This window comes from Neophocaena asiaeorientalis, unplaced genomic scaffold (assembly GCF_003031525.2).
Source record: "Neophocaena asiaeorientalis asiaeorientalis breed wild unplaced genomic scaffold, Neophocaena_asiaeorientalis_V1.1 scaffold10, whole genome shotgun sequence".
Lineage (NCBI taxonomy): Eukaryota > Metazoa > Chordata > Mammalia > Artiodactyla > Phocoenidae > Neophocaena > Neophocaena asiaeorientalis.
Window position 1 is genome coordinate 428,832 of NW_020172817.1, and position 23,197 is coordinate 452,028.

The window sequence follows — 23,197 nt, forward strand, 5'->3', positions numbered from 1 at the left end:
TTTGGGATCTTCTTTTTGCAGTCTGCAGGTTCGTAGTTCCTGTTGTTATTGGTGTGTGTCCTCAGTGGCTAAAGCTGGTTCAGTGGGTTGTGTAGGCTTTCTGGTGGAGGGGACTAGTACCTGTGTTCAGGTGGATGAGGCTGGATCTTGTCTTTCTGGTTGGCAGGTCCATGTCTGTTGGTGTGTTTTGGGGTATCTGTGGACTTATTATGATTTTAGGCAGTCTCTCTGCTAATGGGTGGTGTTGTTGCTTGGCATAGGGTGTCCAGCACTGTATCTTGCTCGTCATTGAGTGAAGCTGGGTGTTGGTGTTGAGATGGAGATCTCTGGGAGATTTTTGCCATTTGGTATTACACGGAGCTGGGAGGTCTCTTGTGGACCAGTGTCCTGAAGGTGGCTCTCCCACCTCAGAGGCACAGCACTGCCTCCTGGCTGCAGCACCAAGAGCCTTTCATCCACAGGGCTAGAATAAAAGGGAGAAATAGAAGAAAGGAAGGACGGAAGGAAGAAAGAAAGAAAGAAAGAGTATAAAAGAAAATAAAATAAAGTAAGAAAAAATAAAATAAAATTATTAGAAATAAGAAAAATAATTATTAAGAAAAAAAAATTTTAAGTTAAAAAACAAACAAACAAAAAAAAAACGACAGATAGAACCCTAGGATAAATGGTGAAAGCAAAGCAAAAAAATAATAAATCTTGCTCTAAAAGTCCACCTCCTCAATTTGGGATGATTCGTTGTCTATTCAGGTATTCCACAGATGCAGCGTACATCAAGTTGATTGTGGAGATTTAATCTGCTGCTCCTGAGCCTGCTGGGAGGAATTTCCCTTTCTCTTCTTTGTTCGCACAGCTTCCAGGGCTCAGCTTTGGATTTGGCCCCGCCTCTGCGTGTAGTTCACCAGAGGGCGTCTGTTTTTGGCTCAGACACGACGAGGTTAATGGAGCCGCTGATTCAGGGGCTATGGCTCACTCAGGCCGGTAGGAGGGAGGGGTACGGATGCGGGGAGAGCCTGTGGCAGGAAAGGCTGGCATTGCATTGCACCAGCCGCTGTGCGTTCTCCTGGGGAAGTTGTCCCTGGATCCTGGGACCCTGGCAGTGGCAGACTGCACAGGCTCCCCGGAAGGGAGGTGTGGAGTGTGTCCTGTGCTCGCACACAGGCTTCTTGGTGATGGCAGGAGCAGCCTTAGTGTCTCATGCCCGTCTCTGTGGTCTGTGCTTTTAGCCGCGGATCACATCCGTCTATGGAGCTCCTTTAAGCAGTGCTCTTAATCCCCTCTCTTTGCGCACCCGGAAACAAAGAGGGAAGAAAAAGTCTCTTGCCTCTTTGGCAGGTCCAGACTTTTCCCCGGACTCCCTCCCGGCTAGGCGTAGTGCACTAACCCATTCAGGCTGTGTTCATGTGGCCAGTCCTCTCTCTGCACTCCGAGACCGAAGCCCGAGCCTCAGCTCCCAGCCCTGCCCGCCTCGGCAGGTGAGCAGACAAGCCTCTCAGGCTGGTGAGTGCTGGTCGGCACCGATCCTCTGTGCAGGAATCTCCCCGCTTTGCCCTCCGAACCCTTGTTGCTGCACTCTCCTCCATGGCCCTGAAGCTCCCCCTCTCCGCCTCCCGCAGTCTCCATCTGCATAGGAGCTTCTAGTGTGTGGAAACCTTTCCTCCTTCACAGCTCCCTCCCACTGGTGCAGGTCTCATCCCTATCGTTTTGTCTCTGTTTATTCTATTTTCTTTTGCCCTACCCAGGTATGTGGGGAGTTTCTTGCCTTTTGGGAGGTCTGAGGTCTTCTGCCAGCATTCAGTAGGTGTTCTGTAGGAGTTATTCCACGTGTAGATGTATTTGTGGTGTATCTGTGGGGAGGAAGGTGATCTCCACGTCTTACTCTTCTGCCATCTTCCCCCTCTCCCTAGGGTACATCTTAAGGCCAGAACCAGGGAGAGCCAATGTCTCAAAGGCCATCAGGCAAGAGAATTCTCTCTTATTTGAAGGAGGATCAGCCTTTGCTTCTGTTCATGTCTTCAGCTGACTGGATAATGCCCACTCACATAATGGAGGGCAATCTGCTTTACTCAGTCTCCCAATTTAAATGTTAATCTTATCTAGAGACAGGCTCACAAAAACACACAGAATAATGTTTAACCAAATATCTGGGAACCCATGAATTAGAAACTGGTTGTGGCCAAGTGTCCTGGGTTTTATCAGGCCCTGTAGGTGATTCTCATTCATTCTAACATTTGAAAAAACACTGACCTATGTGATTCTAATGTAAATTAAGTTTAAGAAACATTGTTTTTAATAACAGTTTGATTTATATCATAGTTTCATGTAGTCCTACTCTCATGGGCATGCACACATGTGCATGCACACACACATACACATGTCCTATTTGCCTGAGGAATAAACTTCATATGTGACATATGTGGTTTTTCTTTATAATATTTGGCCCTCTGTTCTCAGCTGAATCATCTGAAAAATATATATCACGCTTTTAGTCACAGACCTTCAAACAGGTCATGTTCTTTAAATAATTTTATAATCCTTTCATCTCTCAAAGCCCTCTTCTCATTTTCTTCTGCTTTACAAACAGCTATTTTCTTTTCAAAAACTATTTCAAATGTCACAACATCTGTGAAACTTCTCTCAACTTCTCAGGCAAACTTTAAAGCTCCTTCCCTTCTGTACTCTAACTTTACATGGGTCTTAGAATAACGCTCATCATTTACTAGTCTTGAATATAGCATTTATCACATTTTTTTGGTGGTATTTTTTACCTTTACTACATTGTGAACATCTCAAGTCTAAGAATCAGGTCTATTTTGTCTTTGTTTATCAGAGTATTCCCAAATTCTTTGTAAGTTTCCTGACATATAGAACTGGATTAATAAAATTTTGTTGAATTCATGAATATTCTTTGCCCTCATTTCTCCACCCACCTTAATTACCCAACAACTTCATCATTCACTACACATTGCAATGATCACTGTATATTTCCCATTTTCAAAATATTCGATTTCTCCTTGTTCTATGCACTGAATGTGAGAATGTATTCTATCTGATCAATACACCAAAATGGGACTCTCTTTCATTAATTGCTTGCATGACAGTTGTACTTCCAAAGGAGTCAAATTTGAAGAGATGCTTGTTTATTCATACTTCTAATGAGTCCAAAAGGTTCTGCTGTCTCCAGAGTTCACAGTTTAAGCAACAATAACAACAACTGCATGTTTGTGCATTGATACGAAAATTTGCCTCAGCTCCCTGTTTCATTTTTTCTCTCAGATTATATGCATAATTCAATTCCAGAAACCAATGTGTACATGTTCTTTATTCATTGAATCTTTCTCATTTATCCCCCTCAATTCTCATGCAAATGTATTCAAAGATTAGGATCCACAAATTTCAAATTTAGCCCTATTGTTAACTGCAGGCAATGGAAATTAAATTTAGATTTTATGAACTCATTCCTTGTTGCCTTTTAATCTGAAATTAATTTTTGTTAGCAGCTGCAGCTAGCAATATAAAATGCTGTTACTGAAGAGTGGGTGGTTTTAAGTCCCTTTGGCTTCTACACATTCTTTTGTTATTGTCAGTGTGCTTATTTTGATATATAAAATTTGTCTTCCACAATGTGTTCATATTAGAAATTTCCCTAGCACACAAAGGTTCCTAACGGGCCTTTTTTCCTTGGCACACAAAAGGAATAGCACACAAAGAAACTGGCATTGCTTTAACCAATGATCAAAAGTAATACAATAAAATACTTTTCTGAAATTTTTATTTATACATGCATGGGTCAGTGTATTAGTTACCTATAGCCATATGACAGATTACTCCAAAATATCAAAAAATAATTCAATTTGGTCTAAGATTTAAAATAAATTTATTGGTTCATTTACCTGAAAATTTCATAGGTGAATCGGACTTCAGGCTTACTTAGATCAGGTATCTGTCTCCATTTCTCTGTGATTTTTCCATTTCTGCATTTCTTTTTATCTCATATTTTTCTTTAATGTTGCTATATTATAGTAACAAACAACTAGTACTATATTAACTTTTAGTATATTAACAGAATGAATGCCACCTTAAGGTGGGATACACTCAACCTCATTCACACCCAGGGTGAGATAAATTGTCACTTTAGATAACCATTAAAAACATTGTTCCAATTAAGTCATTTATGAGCTAACTTCCATTCACTGTCTTTAAAAATAATATTTATTATGTGAAATGTGCCCACAATTTAATTACTTAGTGTAGCAAAATGTATGGGATTGTCCACATTGGCTCAGGACCTTCGAGGTTCATATTTTTATCTTCACTTGCAGTCAATTCCATTCAAAACTGTTGGATTCTACACACAAGGAGGAGTTTGATCAGACAATTATAATATCTAATACAGTCTATTTTTGTCATTGTTTACCCAATATGTCAATACATTTAGTGATTACTAATTGCATTATCCCAATCTCAGTATCAAATTCTAAAAGAATTAGAACACAGTTGTTTGTTCAAAAGAAACTCAGGCTTCCCTGGTGGCGCAGTGGTTGAGAGTCCGCCTGCTGATGCAGGGGACATGGGTTCGTGCCCTGGTCCTGGAAGATCCCACATGCTGTGGAGTGGCTGGACCCATGAGCCATGGCCACTGAGCCTGTGTGTCTGGAGCCTATGCTTCACAACGGGAGAGGCCAGAGAAGTGAGAGGCCCATGTAACGCAAAAAAAAAAAAGAAGCTCAAGTAACTCAAGCAATTATATACAGTCCTGCTAAATATGTATTTTATCGTTTTTCCTCTCTCTACAATTTTTCAATACTTTTTCAAATTTCCTTACATGCATCAGATAATCTTGCTTCTCTAGTGACATAAAATAAGATCGGTTGAAAAGAATGTCCACATTTTCCTTCTATCATATCTACCAACCTAACTAGTACTGTGGGCAATAATCCCCATAAATCTGACTTTTGTCAGGTTACTGTGAATGAACTCTTCATGCCATGCTTATGACCACCCCGCTATGTGTGCCCTGAATCCTGTCCTCCCTTGCTCACTCTGAGGCATTGCACCATTAATAATTTCTCCTCTTTCCTGTATTTTTATTTTTCCTTATCTGGTACATAATTCCCCTGTCCTCAAAAACAGGCTTTATTTTCTATCTGAAAATAAAATCAACTCAAGCAAACAAAACCCAAAAACCTTCCTTGATGCAGTGTTTCCCTCCAGATACACCTCTACTATTTCATTCCCTTGACCGAAAAACTCCTTGAAAGAATTGCCTATATTCACAGTCTGCCTTTTCTTTCAGGCTCTTTCAACCTCACTGTAAAGAGTCTTATCTTTATTACTTCACTAAAATCACTCTTGTCCTTCATACTGCAAAATCCAATATATAGTTCTCATGCCTCCATTTGCTCAAAAAATTTGCAAATCTGACACAATTGACACAACTCCTTCAAGAAACAAGTTCTTTCTTTAGCTAAAGGAAACAACATTCTTATTCCTTCACCGATTCTTCTTTCTCAGCGTGCTGCTTAGCTCCTCCCAAACTCTTCATTCATTGAATTGTGACGACTCCCAATTTTCAGTCCTCAGACTTTTCTTGAGTTATTGCCCAATTAATTTCATTCAATCTAATGGACTTTTGTTAACATCTACATAGAGATAACTCTTGAATTTAAATCTGCAACAGCTTGGTCACCTTTTCCATGAATACCATATTAGCCACCCTGATTTCTTTTCTCCAAGTTCTCAAACTCAACATGATCCAAGTAAAACTTTTCCTCAAAATCCAGTTTATCTGTATATTTGCTCCTCCAGAGACCTTATCCATCTCAACAATGATAGTCATAGTCTTCAGATCGCTATGCAAATCACCCAGGTTCATATTTGAATCTTTTCTTTCTGTCATGCTGTACTTCCAGTTCATCAGACATTTCTGTCAGATATACTTTAAAAAATATCCATGAGGCGACCACTTCTTCCTATTTCCACCACTCCCACCCCTGTCTAAACAACGATCACTCCCACTGGGTTATTTCAATAGCTTTCTAAATAGTCTAAAGAGTCTTTAACCCTTGCCTCCTTTAATCTGCTGTAATGTTCCTTTTAAATCATAAGTAATACCATGTAGTTATTTTTTTCAGTATGACAAAATACTCCCAAAGAAATTAAGGCTCCAAAACATGACAGTCATATAGGGTGAACCAAGACACACACACACACACACACACACACACACATTCACACTCACATCCTGCCAAACAAAGCGTAAAGCGTAAAGATAAGGTGTGTCTTCTGTTTTCAACTTTGCTCTGGGTAGAGGAAGTGAAAATGTGAAAATGTTACCTATTAGAAACACTGAGTACATGGCACTCCTTACATGTTATTTCACATCACCTTGGCTTCAATGACTTTGACAAGTGTGAAACAGAAATGTTTTCAAACAACTAAAGTTGAGCAGGTAAACATTGTTACTTTGGAAGTTCTTAGAAATAAAGAAAATTATCTCAGAAGGAAGGTTTAAGATTCAATAAGGAATGATAACAAAGCAAACGGTACACATGAGGACACTGACTCTGTAATAACATAAAATGTCAAATTTGACGGATTAACAAAACTTCAATCATCATCATCATCACCGTAACTTATAGGCATAAACTTGTAAGACTTGATTTACAAGCATTAAAGCATTTAAAAGTTCTTATAGGGCTTCCCTGGTGGTGCAGAGGTTAAGAATCTGCCTGTCAATGCAGGGTACGTGGGTCTGAGCCCTCATCCGGGAAGATCCCACATGTCACAGAGCAACTAAGCCCGTGTGCCATAACTACTGAGCCTGTGCTCTAGAGCCTGCGAGCCACAACAACTGAAGCCTGTGCACCTAGAGCCTGTGCTCCGCAACAAGAGAAGCCACCACAATGAGAAGCCCACGCACCGCAAGGAAGAGTAGCCCCTGCTTGCCTCAAGTAGGGAAAAGCCGTGCGCAGCAACAAAGACCCAACACAGCCAAAAATAAAATAAAATAAATAAATAAATAAATAAATAAATAAATAAAATAAAAGTTCTTGTAATGTTCAGGAAGAAAGTGAAGATGCCAATTGTTTTTAGATTTTCCAGAGTTACACAAGCATGTTAACATTTCTAGATTAAAAAAATAAAAGAAGGGCTTCCCTGGTGGCACAGTTATTGAGAGTCCGCCTGCCGATGCAGGGGACATGGGTTCGTGCCCCGGTCCGGGAAGATCCCACATGCCGTGGAGCGGCTAGGCCCGTGAGCCATGGCCGCTGAGCCAGCGCGTCCGGAGCCTGTGCTCCGTAATGGGAGAGACCACAACAGTGAGAGGCCCATGTATCGCAAAAAATAAATAAATAAATAAATAAATAAAAGAAATTTAGTGTACAGATGTAAAATTAGAATGGAAATTTAATAAGAATATAACTTTAATCTACTGGAAAGTAATATTACAAAGGATTAAAAACAGAAAAATTAGGACAAATTTGAAGCACACAATAAAGTGGTAAAAATATATATTAATAACCAAAGTGGCATAAATGAGATAAACAAACAATGTTACCATACTGGAGTGAAATAAGAAAAAATTATCTTTATGTTATTCCTAATAGGCACATGATAAGATATAAAGATATAGAAACTTTTAAAATAATACAATACAATAAAAATAGACAATACTAACCAAAATAAATCTGGCAGAACTGTTAGTATCAGACAAAATATACTTTAAAACAAAAAACTGCCATGATGATAAGAAAGTCACCCAGTGAGGTAACCACTTGGAACTTGTATGCACCTAATTAAATGCATTCAAAATAAACAAAAAATATAATCATGGAAGAAAATGGTAACATATCTCTCTCAGAAACATTTTATTAAGCAGACCAAAAAGTCAATAATGATAAAAGTGTTTCAAAGAATGAAAGAAAAACACTTGAGTTTAACTACATATATATGTATATATATTTTGCAGTAAACTTAAAGAATACATACTAACATTGCTGACATATTAAACCACGTAACAATTTTGAAAAAGAAATGTGTTAATACAATTTGCATCCTTTGAAAACCATGCAAATTGCTAAAAGACAGTGTTATTGGCAGGCCAGTGGGGAGAATGGACAGACACTGCAACAAACAGCTGAAGACAGAAGTATGTCATCTGGCTCTGAAAATAAAAGTACATTATTTAGCTACCTCACAACCATAAAAAATAAGCACTTCCAATTTGTGGAAGAAAAAAATTAAACCTTAAATGAAATGTAGGATAATATGACTATGGCTTAGGAAAAGAACAAGTTTTATAAAAGTACAAATTGTAAAACCCTTAAAGGAAGACACTGATAAACAAAACTATGAAAATTGTGCTTAGTTGGTAATTGGAACATAATTTGAAATAATGAATGAAGATATGTATGTGTATGTACACAGATATCTTTATTAATATATGAATACATTAAAATAATTGGACCAACTATTTTTCAACTGGTGTTGTAAGATATATCAAGTATTGGTATATTGATATCTTAAGTATATAGTCAGTTTCAGTAATAAACAAAACACTAATTTAAGAGCCACCTACCTTGAAGAAATAAGCTTTACATGTGCCTCACTGTGACATTCCTCTCCATTCCACCCAGAGCTCATCAATATTGAATTTTGTATTATTTGTTCCTTTGTTTTCTTTATAGTTTTACCAAATACAGTTTGGCCATTTATCTATATTTATGTATATAACTACATCTTTGTATTTATTGACTCATGGGCATTGTAAATATAAGTGACCTAATATTATATGCAGTTTCTGTGAATTTTCTTTTTTTTTTGGTGCTATCTTTTAAAGGATCATCCATGTAGAGAAGTACAGCAAAAATTAATTCATTTTCACTGTGATAAGAAAATAAATGTATTTTAAATAACTAATGCATACAACTTCCAATGGCTTTGGGTTGTTTACTATTTTTTATAGCTTCAGATATTATTAATATTGCTGATATTACTTGTCTTATACATGGTTCTTATTGCATGTGAAAAACTTCTCTAGGTATATACCAAGAGTGCACATACTAAGAGCATATATTTCTAGAAGTACTCTCAAATGTTTTTCAAAATGAGAATGTTTAACAATGTTTTTAATAAATATGTAACTATATTCAATGATTGACTCTGAAACTAGTGTGTATGTTTAATATGTGAGTTAAAGATCTCAACCAATAGATTTCATTTTATGCAGAAAAATTCCACTCTAAAATGTTTGTATTCAGTTCCAAAATTACACTAACTATCCTAAGTCTCACCTTTCTTGTTCCTTGAAGTTGTAAGAATTTAAAGGTTATAGAAAAGATGTTTTAATATCTTGTATATGAATCTGGACACATTTTAGATATTTTTTATAAATGTAGACTGCTCTGGCTTTTTTATTGTTTTCATTATGTATACTTCTCCACTTTTACTTCTATATTAATGAAGGGTATTGATTTATATCTAATTAATTATCATTGTGTTATCAATAAAATCCTTACATTTTCTAGTAGGCAGTAATGCATAATACTTAAGAATACTAAATCTGAAGTAAGGGAGGCTCTAGTTAAATTCTGTTTCTGTTCATTATAAGTAGTTGAAACTTGAGGAAGTTATTTAACAAAAATATTACATATTTTCTTATCTATAACAAAGGATTACAGTAAGGATTAAATGAAGTATCTTCACCCAGTATCTAGTACATGGTGTCATAATAAATGACAGTTCTTATCATTATTATAAATATGACTGAACTATATGCTAAATTAATATCAGTCATTACTTGGTACATCTTCATGGGGATTAGGGACAAAATTACATTTTGGAAACTACTAAAAAGTAGCACACAGATCAAAAAGTTGGAAATACATTCTTATAAATTATTATATATAATGATAAAATATTCTGGCACCTATGTCAACATTTAGAAAATGATTTCACATTGGAGCCCTATTAAAATACATTAATTAAACTCTCTTAACTATGATTGATTTTGTGTAACACTTACTTAGTTGATGCCCACAATTAACTGTATGCCAGTAATTAGAATAAGATTCTGTCTAGGATGTATGAGCATTCTATTCCCCTTAATTAAGGTTTTTTTTTTTTTTTTAAAAAGGATAATATTGACATTTACTAAAACGTACAGATCTCCTTACACTTCAATGGATTTTCAAAGGTACACTTCCATGTAATCGCATCCCTATCAAGATACAGGACATTTCTGTACCTTCAGAGTGGTTCTCCTTTACAGTCAATCCCTTTACCCTTCATTCCTCAGAGGTAACAATGTTGTAATTTATTCTGTCATGTTCAATTTATGGAATTTCATATAAATGGAATCAACAAGTGTATAAGATTTGGGGCATACAGTATATATAATTTGGGCTGCTTTTGAAAAACATAATATTTTGAAATTAATCCATATTTCTTGGTGGCAGTAATTTATTTCTTGTTGTTTATAAATAATATTCCTTTATGAATATAACATAATTTGTCTATTTTTCTGTTGATGAGCAGTCAAGTTGTTTCCAGTTTGGGGCTATTATTTGTAAAGCTCCTATAAATATTTGTACCCCAGTATTTGCATGGCTATGTTTTCATTTTTCTGGATAAATACCTATGAGTTGAATGTTTCCATCACACAATATGTGCACGTTTAACTTTATGAAAAACAAACTATTTTTCAATGTTGTTGTAACATTTGTCATTGTTAGAGATTTCAGTAATAAAAATGGGAAACAGAAACTTAGGTTATTTTCCTTATCAAAACTGTGTTCCTTGGAGCTGCAATATTATGATGGTTTTCGTGCTCTTGTACATTGGATGTCTTAAGCTGAGTGCAATTTAGGGGATCCTTTCTAATTATAGGAAGGTACTTGTTTCCTTCAACACTGTGATCTGACCTTGGACAAATCTGTACTATACACTATGTAAATGGCTAACAAGTCAATCGCAAACCAAGTGAATGTACAAATCTTAGTGCTGGTGCTGAAATCTCTTCAGGATAGTCATCATGATCTCAAAGTTTGTTTCAAAATTTGCAAGCATCAAGTGTCAATCATAAATGAAGATGGAACGCTAATGAATGTTGAATTCTCATGTTTTAGGTGTACTTCCTTATTAGAGTTTGGTTCTCTGCTACTTTTACCATACCGTTTCATTTAAATTTCCTACATACTAACTTCCTTTGTGCAATTGAAATAAAATTGCAGTATATAAAAAAATAAAAATAAATTAAATAAAAAATAAAAACATGAGAATTCTGGCTGTGTGCCTCATCATTTGGAGTGGATAATCTCTTTAAATTTTAGCCATTCATTTGGGGGTGTAGTAGAGTTACATTGTGTTATTAATTTCTGTATCTTTAATTATAAAAGATACTAAACACTTTTTCACATCTGTACTGGTCATATGTATATATTACTCTGTGATAGCATTTGCTCACTTTGTTTTGAGTTGATTTCTTATAATTAAATATTGTAAGAATTATTTTTATATTCTGAACATAAATTCTTAGAGATATAATATGAATATTTCCATTATGAGCCTTGCTGTTTTGTTTACTTAACTGTATTTCTAGAAGAACAGAAAATTTTAACTATCTTGAGTTAACATTATCAGTTTTTCTTTTATAATGTCATCCCTTTGTCTTGTTTATAACATGTTTGCCTACCCAAGACTGTGAATATTTTCTTCTAATAGCTTTGTATTTTTAGTTCTTAAGTTTAGGTTCAACCCTCATCTAGAATTGTTTGTACCTCAGTGATGTAGGAATGGGAGTAGATTATTTTCCCATACAGGAAAATGACAGAATCACTTTGGAAAATTTGACAAAAATCAATTTACCATATACGCCTGTTACTATTTTTGGATACTCTTTCCTGTTCTATTGATTTCTTTGTCTATACTTCTATATGTGTCTGTATGCCAATGACACATTATCTTCATTACTGTAACTTTACAGAGAATTTTGAAATCAGGAAGCAAAAGGTTTACAACTATGATCATCATTTGCACAATGGATTTAGAATTCTGGATTTTTTTTTTCGTTGTTTTGCATTTCCTTATAAGTTTTAGAAACAGTGTGCCAATTTATACCGAAAAAAGAAAAAAGCTGCTGAGATTTGGATTGTTATTGGATTAAAGTTTATAAATCATTTGGGGAGAATTGACATTTTAATAGTGTCAAATCTTCTAATCCACGTATATGGTATATATCTCCATTTACTTAATTATTCCTTGATTTCTCCCAGCAATGTATTGTAGTTTTCATGTGGAAGTATTATGCATCTTTTGTAAAATTTGTCTCTGAGAATTTTGTGATTTTTTAGGTCATTTTTAAACAAATATTTATTAATTAAAGCTTTATTTCCATAATATTTACATTTAAAAATCTAATATCATTATTCATAATGCAATTAATATCTAAACTAAGTGATACTATTTCTTGGCTCCAAGTCAAAAATCTCAGAATATACCACTGTTTTGTTTAAAAGTCAGATTTGTAAAGGAGTAATTTACATAGTAACATCACTTTTTTTTAAGTATAGAGACATCTAGTCATATGAGTAATGCCAGAAAAATGATATAGCATAATTCTATCACTTTCAGAAAGTTCTCTTTGAAATGATTTCCTTTCCCCTACTTCCAAATCTCAGAAACTAGTGATTGATTTCTGAGTCAATAGTTCTGCTTTTCCTAGATGTAATAAAAATGAAAGGTAAAACATATAGACTCTTTTGATTGGCTTTTTCTCATGTAGCATAGGCTTTTGATATCTGTCCATGACATTATCAATAGGTAATTACCAGTTATTCTCTTATATGTATGTATACCACACTTTATTTTTAAATTTGTTGCTGGAAATATGACTTGTTTCCACCTTTTAGCTATTCTGAATAAAGCTTCTATCAATATTTACAATCAGATTTTCTGAGGACATATGTTTTAGTTTACCTTGGGTCAAGAGGTAGAGGTGGGAATTTTGGGCCAAATAGTATGTTTAAGTTACAAAAATATGCCGAATTTTTTCCCAAAGTGGCTATTACCATTGCCACCGTTATTCCTCAGCCTTGACATTGTCAGTGTATCCACCCCCCCATTCTAGTGTGTAGGGACATAATATTATTATTTCAATTTGCATTTCACTACAGACTAGTGATGCTGAAAACATTTTTATGTGCTTACATCTATATATCTGCTGTTGTGAAATTGCTGTTAAAATTTGTGCACATTTTTATAAGGTTGTTTAGCTTTTTAGAATTTAGTTTTGAGATTTTAATATATTATATATATAAGACTTTATCAGGTATCTACTTTTCAAATATTTTTTTTTATATTCTGTGTCTTATCTTTTCATTTTCTTAATAAACATTACTTTACATAGCTGTTCGAGGAAGGGTAAGTTTTTGGAAAAAGTATAATTGTATATTTTTCGTTTATTTTATGATTCTTGACTTTTTTGGCATTATCTAAGAAATGTTTGCTAAATCATAAGGTAGTAAAGCTTTTACCATATTAGTTATTATATATTTAAATGTAAGGTTTTATGTTTTGGTCTATGGTTTACTTTGAGCCATGTTTTGTATATAATGAGCGGTAAGAATCAAGATTAATTTACTTTACATATGAATTTACAACACACACACAATTTGTTATAAATGCTAATATTTATCTATTTAATTATCATGACAACTTTGACCATAAACACTGGACTCTCTTCCATGCATACCAACAGTTATTCAGGGAATTTCATAAAATAATGTTAAATTATTTTGAATTTATCTTCACATTTTCCTTCATTTGGATTAATCAATTTTGGATTCTTCGATGAGGCAGTGCAGGTGGTTTTTACAGGATTTATGACAGTAACCCCAAGCAGCCCATCCATTCTCAGAGATAAGATTTTATCTCTACATCCAGGGATCTGAGATTGGTGAATGATTATGTAGTCAAATATTTTAATACAAATATTTAAAAAATATATGTATCTAATTTGTATTAATGAATTCTTGTTAGCTATTTTGTTAAAATTAACAAAACCAGTTTGAGGTGTTAGCTGTATATGATAAGAAAATTTTTATTACCCTTATATTGCTCACCCAGAAAATGAAAAAGAATATAAAATGATTTATGTTATTAGCAAACTTTTAGGCAGCATAAAAATATGACTGCAAATATAAGCTCAAAGGACAGAACAATAGTTGATCACAAGCTGAATTTTGGGAACCCTAACAAAGATAAAAGCTATAATAGTTCACAGGCATTATGGAGGAATAGACCAAGATGAAAAATAAATGTTAAAACTGAATTATTACTTAAAACATAGAAAATAAACATTAAATTTGTTAGATTCTTTAATATAATTGAATGGGCCAATTGTGACATTTTAAGAGTATTTTAAAAACGTATTTTTAATTAATTTTATAATCAATAACAAATACTTAGATTGCCCATCCCAATGTAATGATTTTCACATAGAGGTGAATTATTTTGACTACAGTTCTGATTTGTAGAACAAAGACAGTGTTCATTCTTGAAATCAAAGATATGACAAAGTTTTGAAACCTCCAACTTATACTAGTCTCAGGCAATAACACTAAAGACATATTAGAAGTGTTGGAGGGTCTATGGGTAACTAGGAAAAAAATAATGTCCTTAAGGAAGCTGAGATTTATTTTAAGTAATTCACTTCAACCTGGGATCTCTATTGATGATCAGGGAGTTAATAAGATTTTATGTTGTAAACTGACAAAAAATTAAATAAATGCATGGAATGAGTTTTGAGTGATGCATTTCTAATTGCCTTATAAATTTTGAAGGTGCTTCTAGGCAAGTATTAGTTTTCTTTAACTATTATGAAATAAGTAAGTGATCTAAAACATGTAGGGTTGCTTTAGTTTTCTATTGTATAATAATCACAGAATGTTTTATTTTAAACCATTTTGTCTGACTACAAGAAAGAGATGTTTGAGGATTAATCTACTAGATATCAGATGTATATTCTTATCCATTATGACAAATTATGTTTGTTACAATATTTGGTTTCTCAATCAATATTTAAACAAGATATAAGGAAGGGAAAGAAGGAGAGAAAAAAGGGCATATTAGGGACACCACGCAGATACCAGACATTGTGATAATTTTATCCATAAAGTAATTTTAAAATATATTAGATTCATATTAATGAGTTTCTATTACTTATTAACTATTTTATCTTATTATTTGCCTATATATTAAATGACTTCCATATACAAGATTTTAAAAAGACAAGAAAAAATATCAAAACTACCTTTGTTTTCAAACAAATATATCATGTGGAATATTTGAGATTCACTTGAGCACTTACTTATTTGCAAAACTTATTTATTTATTTGTGCGGTACGCGGGCCTCTCACTGTTGTGGCCTCTCCCGTTGTAGAGGTCAGGCTCCGTACGCGCAGGCTCAGCGGCCATGGCTCACAGGCCCAGCTGCTGCGCGGCATGTGGGATCTTCCCAGACCGGGGAACAAACCCGTGTCCCCTGCATCGGCAGGCGGACTCTCAACCACTGTGCCACCAGGGAAGCCCCAAAACTTATTTTTATATAAATTGTTTAAGGCATGTTTATTCATAAGTAAAATATTAGTCAAGCGTGTTAAAATGTTCTATCACCTGTGCATATTAACTTTTGAGAATGCAGACTGTTTTGGCTTGTAGATATTTGCTTATAGTGAAATGTTTTCATAGAAATCAAAGAAGCAGACCACAAAAATAAAAATTTTTAATGCATTGTTATAAGCGTGGACATTTATGAAATTTAGACAGCTATAAATGTAATAATTTAATTAAATTTGTAATCACTGCAGTTTAGTATTTTAGTAGTATACAAGGTTTTTCATAGTGAGTTTTCATAAAGTAAAAGTGGTTTTCTGAAACCACATTTTCAGAAAAATAATCTACATGACATAAACAAGAAAATTAATATATTTATATATTTTCCAACTATTTAATACTAACTTCAGAATATGAATACTTAGAAATCTACTGAATTCCCTAGTAAACCTTGCTACATATACTAATGAATATGATTTAGGTTTTTAGGAGGGCATATTTAAGTAATAATAGCTTTGGAGTAAACATATATTACATACATAAGTCACAATTTCAAAGAAGACAAATTGAAAAAATACTATTATTGAATCTGTTTTCTCCAATCCATATTGATAACGGGAAATCTAGAGGGGGGCATATTTCACTGTTTCTGTGTTCTCTAGAGTCCAACATAGTAGTGAGTACATATCAGATTTTCAAAGTAACTCACTAGATAAAATAGATTATTCTTCAAGGTATTGTGAATCCTCTACATATCTTATTTATTTATTTATTTATTTATTTATTTATTTATTTATTTTAACATCTTTATTGGAGTATAATTGCTTTACAATGGTGTGTTAGTTTCTGCTTTGTAACAAAGTGAATCAGTTATACATATACATATGTCCCCATATCTCTTCCCTCTTGCGTCTCCCTCCCTCCCAACCTCCCTATCCCACCCCTCTAGGTGGTCACAAAGCACCGAGCTGATTTCCCTGTGCTATGTGGCTGCTTCCCACTAGCTATCTATTTTACGTTTGGTAGTGTATATATGTCCACACCACTCTCTCACTTTGTCCCAGCTTACCTTTCCCCCTCCCCGTATCCTGACGTCCATTCTCTAGTAGGTCTGTGTCTTTATTTCCCTCTACATATCTTAGCATGCAATTTGCATTTGCACTGGGATACAACCTTCACTGCATCCTTATCTCCATAGAGGGCGCTCTGCTGATGTGAGCTCCTGTTCCACCTGTATTGCATAAAACCTGGATGATTTGTACATAGTACAGGATAGTTCGTGCCGAAAATCACATGTATAAGATTGTCAGTGTGCCATCTATTTTGTTCTTGATTCTGTTTTGTCCTTCATTTTCAGAAAGGATTAAAATTGGTATTCTGCTCTCTCCCAGTCTCAGTGTTTTAAAGTTTACATAGCTTCCTTAATTGTTTCTCAAAAACACAGTTTGGCACATTACATGATTCTTATTCCTGTTTACAGATTAAATAATTAAGTTATAGAAATAACAAATAACTTTCCAAAGTTCACGTTTCTTAAGAGTTCTGGAAAGGACCTCCTACTGACGTTTGTCTGAATATGGTGTATTTTATTTACTCTGCCATCAAGAGGACTGAAAACTGATTTTTAGAAATGAAACATGGACCTAAAAATAATAGTAGCAATAATAGAAATGTTGCATTAAGAACTCCAGCGACATTATCCAATTTTTGCCTTAGCAAAGTGCTTCTCACACACATGAATATGTTCACATTTATAGGTAAAGTGATTGGCCTTCAAAGGGTAGAATACTAACCCTAGGACTGTGGGAAATAAGAAATAAAAACACAAAGGAACTTGTCAATTTATTAATATAGATTTAGCTAATTTCATTATTGAGCAGAAAATACTGGAATGAGTGAAGTTTGGCCACAAGTGATTACAAAACTATAGTGGGTTTTCAGCTCTAATTATCTGGAATTTAAAGCTACAGGTTTTATACACCATCCTACTTTTAGGAAATAGACAGCAATTATTCAATTTGCATCAGTAATGACGTTAAGCTTACTCTGACATTCTGTTTTTCATAACTCTTTATCCGTATCTCCTGAGGTTCGCCTACATGTCCTACAGATCATTAGCTGCATCTACAGTAAGGTTAGATTCAGTTTAACTTCCCCACAGAACACAAAATGGTAGTAAGCCTACAGACAAATCAATATCTGTCTGATCCCAGCCCTGTACTTTTAATCCTTAAGTGATGGAATAGTAATTGTACACTAGAGATATACAATAACATTGGAGCAACATGGAAAGAGTCTGTTTCCATCCAGAAGGATTTAGTTTCCTGTACCCAAGTATGGAATGTAGCCAGGCTATGCCAGTTCCAAAGGACAGCGTAAGCAATGCAGAGGTGGGGCAGTGAGAAGGTGATGCTTGAAAACAGTCAAATGCTTAGGTGTTTTTTTATTCTAGTCCTTCCTCAAGATACAGTCTTTCCAGAATCCTCTCTTACAAAACAGTTTTCTGATATGCCAAGGTTGCTTCTAACCTTTCCTGTTCAGAAAAGGAGCAGAGAACTATTTACTCATTTTAAGGCTGATGATACCAATGATTAAAACTAATAATATTATTCTTGCCTCAGGTTTCTGGAACAGATTGCTTTTGTCTGCTCTTAAATGTAAGCAAATACCTGGTTGAGAAATATAGGACTACACTAACAATGGTTACGATAGTAAATATATATTTATATAGTGGCAGTAGTAAGGCCTGAGAAGTAAACCATAACCTTGGCTTTGCCAAGATATGTCATTTAAACAGTGTCAATTTCAATTTTGTAATTTACTAAATGAGATTTCAGGCTGAATATTCTCTTTCAGTTTTAAAATTATTAAAAGATCAAGTATTACCTTCTAGAAAAGCTTAGCAATGCTTTTTCATAATAAGTAACTCTAAATAAGCAAATATTTAAATTAGCATTTTACTAATTTTAATTTCATGGATCTATTTATCTTTATAATATAAAATATTATATTAATTAATTATCTAATATAATACACAAGCATCTCATTATCTTTCACTGTATAGTGACAAAAATCCATTAATGGCAATTCTATTAGCTATTATATATTAAGCAATCTACACAATATATTAATTTTAAGATGTTTTTGTAACTTTTTTCTGTATACTTAATGTAGTACTCCACACTTACAAAGAAGATATTGCAAAACATAATAATAAATAAATTTTAACATATCACTGTACTTAAGAATTAGTGTTGTTAGGAGCATATCCTCAATAATATACTATTTCATTCTGCAATCAGATATTTAGTTTTGTGGGGGTTTTTTTCAGCTTTGCAATATTCTACCATATTTGAATGCAATCTTCTGAGACATTTCTGAAAAAATATTTCAATCAACATTTTGTTTCTAAGATTGTCCCTAATGTTGTAGCTATGTTGCTATTCATTTATTTTCTCTATGATATAAATAATCACATATTGCATCTATTCAGCTATTGTTGGACATTTGTAATTTCCTGTTGTTGTTCCTATTGATTATGCTGGTGGTGTATGTTTTCAAGAGATTTTCCTTTGGATATGATCCAAGGAAATGGCTGGATCTTGGACATGAGAGTATACAACCGTATGAATTATTACATGTGATTTACTTTAATTTGCAGTCATCCCCATTGGTCTATATCCAATCCAGCACTTGGAGAATCTTGTCAAACTTCTTGATATTGTGTCAATATTGTTGTGGTTAAACGATAACTTATTTCGGTTAAGCTGCATTTCTTTAAACACTATTGATGTTGAAAACTTTCACGTTTATTTGCCATTTATATTACTTCTTCTGTTAAATGTTTGTCCTTCGTTGTACCCGTTTTTATATTGAGCTATCTCTTCTTCTTATTGATTCAATACATTGCATTATATATTAGAGATACAGATCCTTTGTCAGTTGTGTGTGCTGCAAATATTTTCACTCATTTTGTGACATTTTGTTTTCTTTGTGGCATATTTGGAGGAAATGAAAAAAGTCACATTTCACTGTAATCAAATTTATCAATGCTTCCTTTATGATTAGTGCATTTTATATTTTGAAACCTTTCTTGAGCTTTACTATATTACATGCTAATATTTTTTTCTAAAGTATGTATAGTTTTTGCCTTATACATTTAAGTCCTTAATTATTTAAAATGTATTTTTGTGTACAGTGTAGTTATGACCCATTTTATAATGATGGTAATGACGTGGTTACAAGCTTTACTAAAACTATTTCTTGATCAATCTGTACTTTCCCCATTGATCTGCAATAGCATTAGTACCATATATTAAATTTCTATATATAGTAGATCTGTGGCTGTGTTCTGTTTTCTTTTTCTGTTTGTCTATCCCTTTGACACTTTCAAAGTGACCTAGGTTCTAATACCAAATAATAAAGCCTGATAAATGGTAAAGCAATTATCCTTTATTGTACTTCATTCAAGTCTGGACAATCTTAGTACTTATAAATCTTAGAATCAGCTTTCATTTCTCATTGGAAGTCTATTAGATTTCATCAAAAATACATATCAATTTGGAGAAGTTGGCTTTATTTATGATATTTTGTCTTCCAACCACATAGGCAATATACCTCTTAATTACTTTAGATCTACTTTAATGACATTCAATAAAATGTTTTGCATATGTCTTTCATATACTTTGTTAGATTTATTTCAAGGATCCTCATAGCTTTGTTTATTAACTCTTGTTAGTTTTTGACCATTAAGAATAATGTTTGTTGTACTTTTTGTTGTTGTTTGTTGAACGTATCCTTAATCAGCTTGAGAGGATACATTCTGTTCCTAGATTGCTAAGAGTTTTCTTCTTTGATTTTGCTTTGTTTTGTTTAGAATGTATGGACATTGAATTTTATTTTTTGTTTTTTTCTATGTGTATTAAGATAAGCATCTATGTATTTTTTTTTGTCCCTCTTTTAATTCATTAACGTTTTGGATAACTTTTATGCTTTTTAAAATTCCCTTCTTCATTTCTTCTCTCCCTCCCACTTTCTTTCCTTCCTTCCTCCCTCCCTCCCTTCTTTCTTTCCTTGGTTTAATGCCAAACTATGCAAGCATTCCTAGAACTAAGCTGATGACAGACTTTCATTTCCATTCCAGTAGAGTGGGTTTGGTATTATTTTATTTAGTCCAATGACAGCTAATATCTCTTATGAGTGGGAGCATATGGTATTGATATTAAAGTTTTACTGGCCACAAAAAAATAAGTTGTAGAGTATTTCCTCCTTACTCTGTCTTCTGAGGAAAAGATGTATGAGACTGAAATCACCTGTACCTTTAACTGTAGATAAAATTATCTAGGCCTGATTTTTTACCTAAAAATTGAGTTTCTTTAGTTATTGTAGTACTACTCTGATTTTCTACTTCTTTTAAAAGTACCTATGGCATGTCTAGTCCATCCATATTCTTAATGGATAATTAAAAATGGATAATTTAAAAATCCATTATCTTTAATATCTTCTGTGTGTATATATATATTCCCTTTTGCCTAATGTGTTTAGTTTTTGCCTTCTTATTAATTTTTCCATTATGAATTCTTCAGTTTTAGCTTTGATGCATAAAATAAACCAAACATTTATCTTTTCTTATATCTCAGAACTAATAAACTTACTGAGATATGAGAAGACTGCACTCAAGAAGTATTTTAAAATATTAACTGTAATATTTTGATGTTTACCAGAGTTATAGATGAATTCCATGCTAAGTTCTAATTTAAATTATTCTTTATTTTTCCCCAAGTATGACTTGACACCACAAACTGCATATATTCTCCTGTAAGAAAAATTTTACCCTGGTATAAAGAACTTTACCTTCTATTTTCTCCAAGTTGATTTAGACTGCAAACCTTGAATGTTTTAAAGATTATGTAATTTTTTTTCCAACTACTCTATTTTTCTTAGATTAATGATGAAACCAGGTGTTCATCCCTTAGACTCTGACAGCATACAATGAATTCTGACAACTTTCTCCCATTTCAGTTCCTGAATAACATGTAATTTCCTTGATATGACAAAATATCATTTTAACATTCATGTCATGCCTTGGTGTTCATTTTTCTTTTTCTGTAAGTTAATGACTTATAACAAAGAATGACATCATAAAGTTGTCTTTTGCCAAAAGTCCTGCTGCAGCATATGGGGCTAGTGACAAGCTACAGTATTAAGGAGATTGGTTTCAAACCAAGCCTCTAAAGTGTGCATGGAAATACTAAATGCATCCCTATGTGTTTTGCAGACAATCCGAGTTTGCTGAGCCATGTCACAGTGGTTATTAGAGTTCTGGATGTTAATGACAATCCACCCAAACTTGCCAGGGAATATGATATTGTTGTCTGTGAAAATTCTAAGCCTGGCCAGGTAAGTTAATTATTTTCCTTCCTAGCATTTGAATGGAAGAAAAATAAGCAGCTCTATTTCTATTATTCTTAGGTATAATCCTCAAAGATCCCCCAGTGTCATTTTTGTGCTTAGTAAACATAATTTTATAAAGCTTTATTTTAAGTACCAAATAGATATTTTGAGACTCATAGAAAATACTCTTTCTCCAGATTCCAAATGTAATTCAACAAATGAACTCATTCATGTATACATTTATTATACCAATAAAATGATATTGAATGATTTTGGTACAGCCCTGTATTAAATGAGGAGGAAACAATGAACTCTTCCTGTCCTAATGAAGCTTAGAGACTAGAGTGGGGAGGAGAGACTGGCCTGACCTACATATTTTGGAGGGAATGAAGGAGTCACATACAGTGGCCATTGAGTGTTATTGATACTAGAAGATGATTAGGTTTTAACATGAAGAGTCGGAATGATTGGTGGAGGTGGGGAGAGTGAAGGATGGAGAGAAGAGCTTGAACATAAGACATGAATCTGGATGTAATATGGCAGCCGGTTAAAGGAGCATGACAATTCCAAAGGGAGGCCAGTGTTTTGACGCCCATAAAGCAAGTGAGACATGGGAAGAGAATGTGCATCTGTCTTCTCTGCTGTGTAACAAATTACACAAACTTAACAGCTTAAAACAACACATATTTATCATCTCATAGTTTCTGCAGATCAGAATTCTGCTCATGGCTTAGCTAGGTGTTTGCAGGAGTCTCATAAGACGTAATCAATCTGAGTTCTTACCTGAGGCTTGGGGATCTCTTCCGAGCTCACGTGGTTGTCGGTAGCATTCAGTTACTTTCAGCCGCAGACCTGAGAGCTTCAGGATGTTCCTTGGCTCTTCAGTGTTCCCCAGAGTTCAGAAATGCCACCCAGAGTTTGTGTGTGTGTGTGTGTGTGTGTGTGTGTGTGTGTGTGTGTGATATGGGTTCCCCAACATGGCCACTTACTTCATCAAACAAGTAAAGAGAGTCTCTCTGGTGAGTCTGACAGTCTCATATAATGACCAGAATAAATATACCATCCAAAATTATTTTAAATCATTTTGAAGCTTGTGACAAAATTATAGTCCTGAGAAACATTGCCTTGTGTATGAGGGACAATCAACTATGGCTTGCTAAAGTTATCATTGATTATATGTTTTTAATATTTC

At 33.9% G+C, this 23,197-nt stretch overlaps 1 protein-coding gene across 2 annotated transcripts in view; it reads left to right on the forward strand.

Moving 5' to 3' along the window:
- CDH18 (cadherin 18) overlaps positions 1-23,197 on the forward strand; it is a 323,052-nt gene that overhangs the window by 261,931 nt on the left and 37,924 nt on the right. For both annotated transcript variants that reach the window (XM_024741732.1, XM_024741733.1), the window contains one exon: positions 21,890-22,011. In XM_024741732.1, the coding sequence (XP_024597500.1) occupies positions 21,890-22,011 (122 nt within the window). The remainder of the gene's footprint in view (positions 1-21,889; positions 22,012-23,197) is intronic.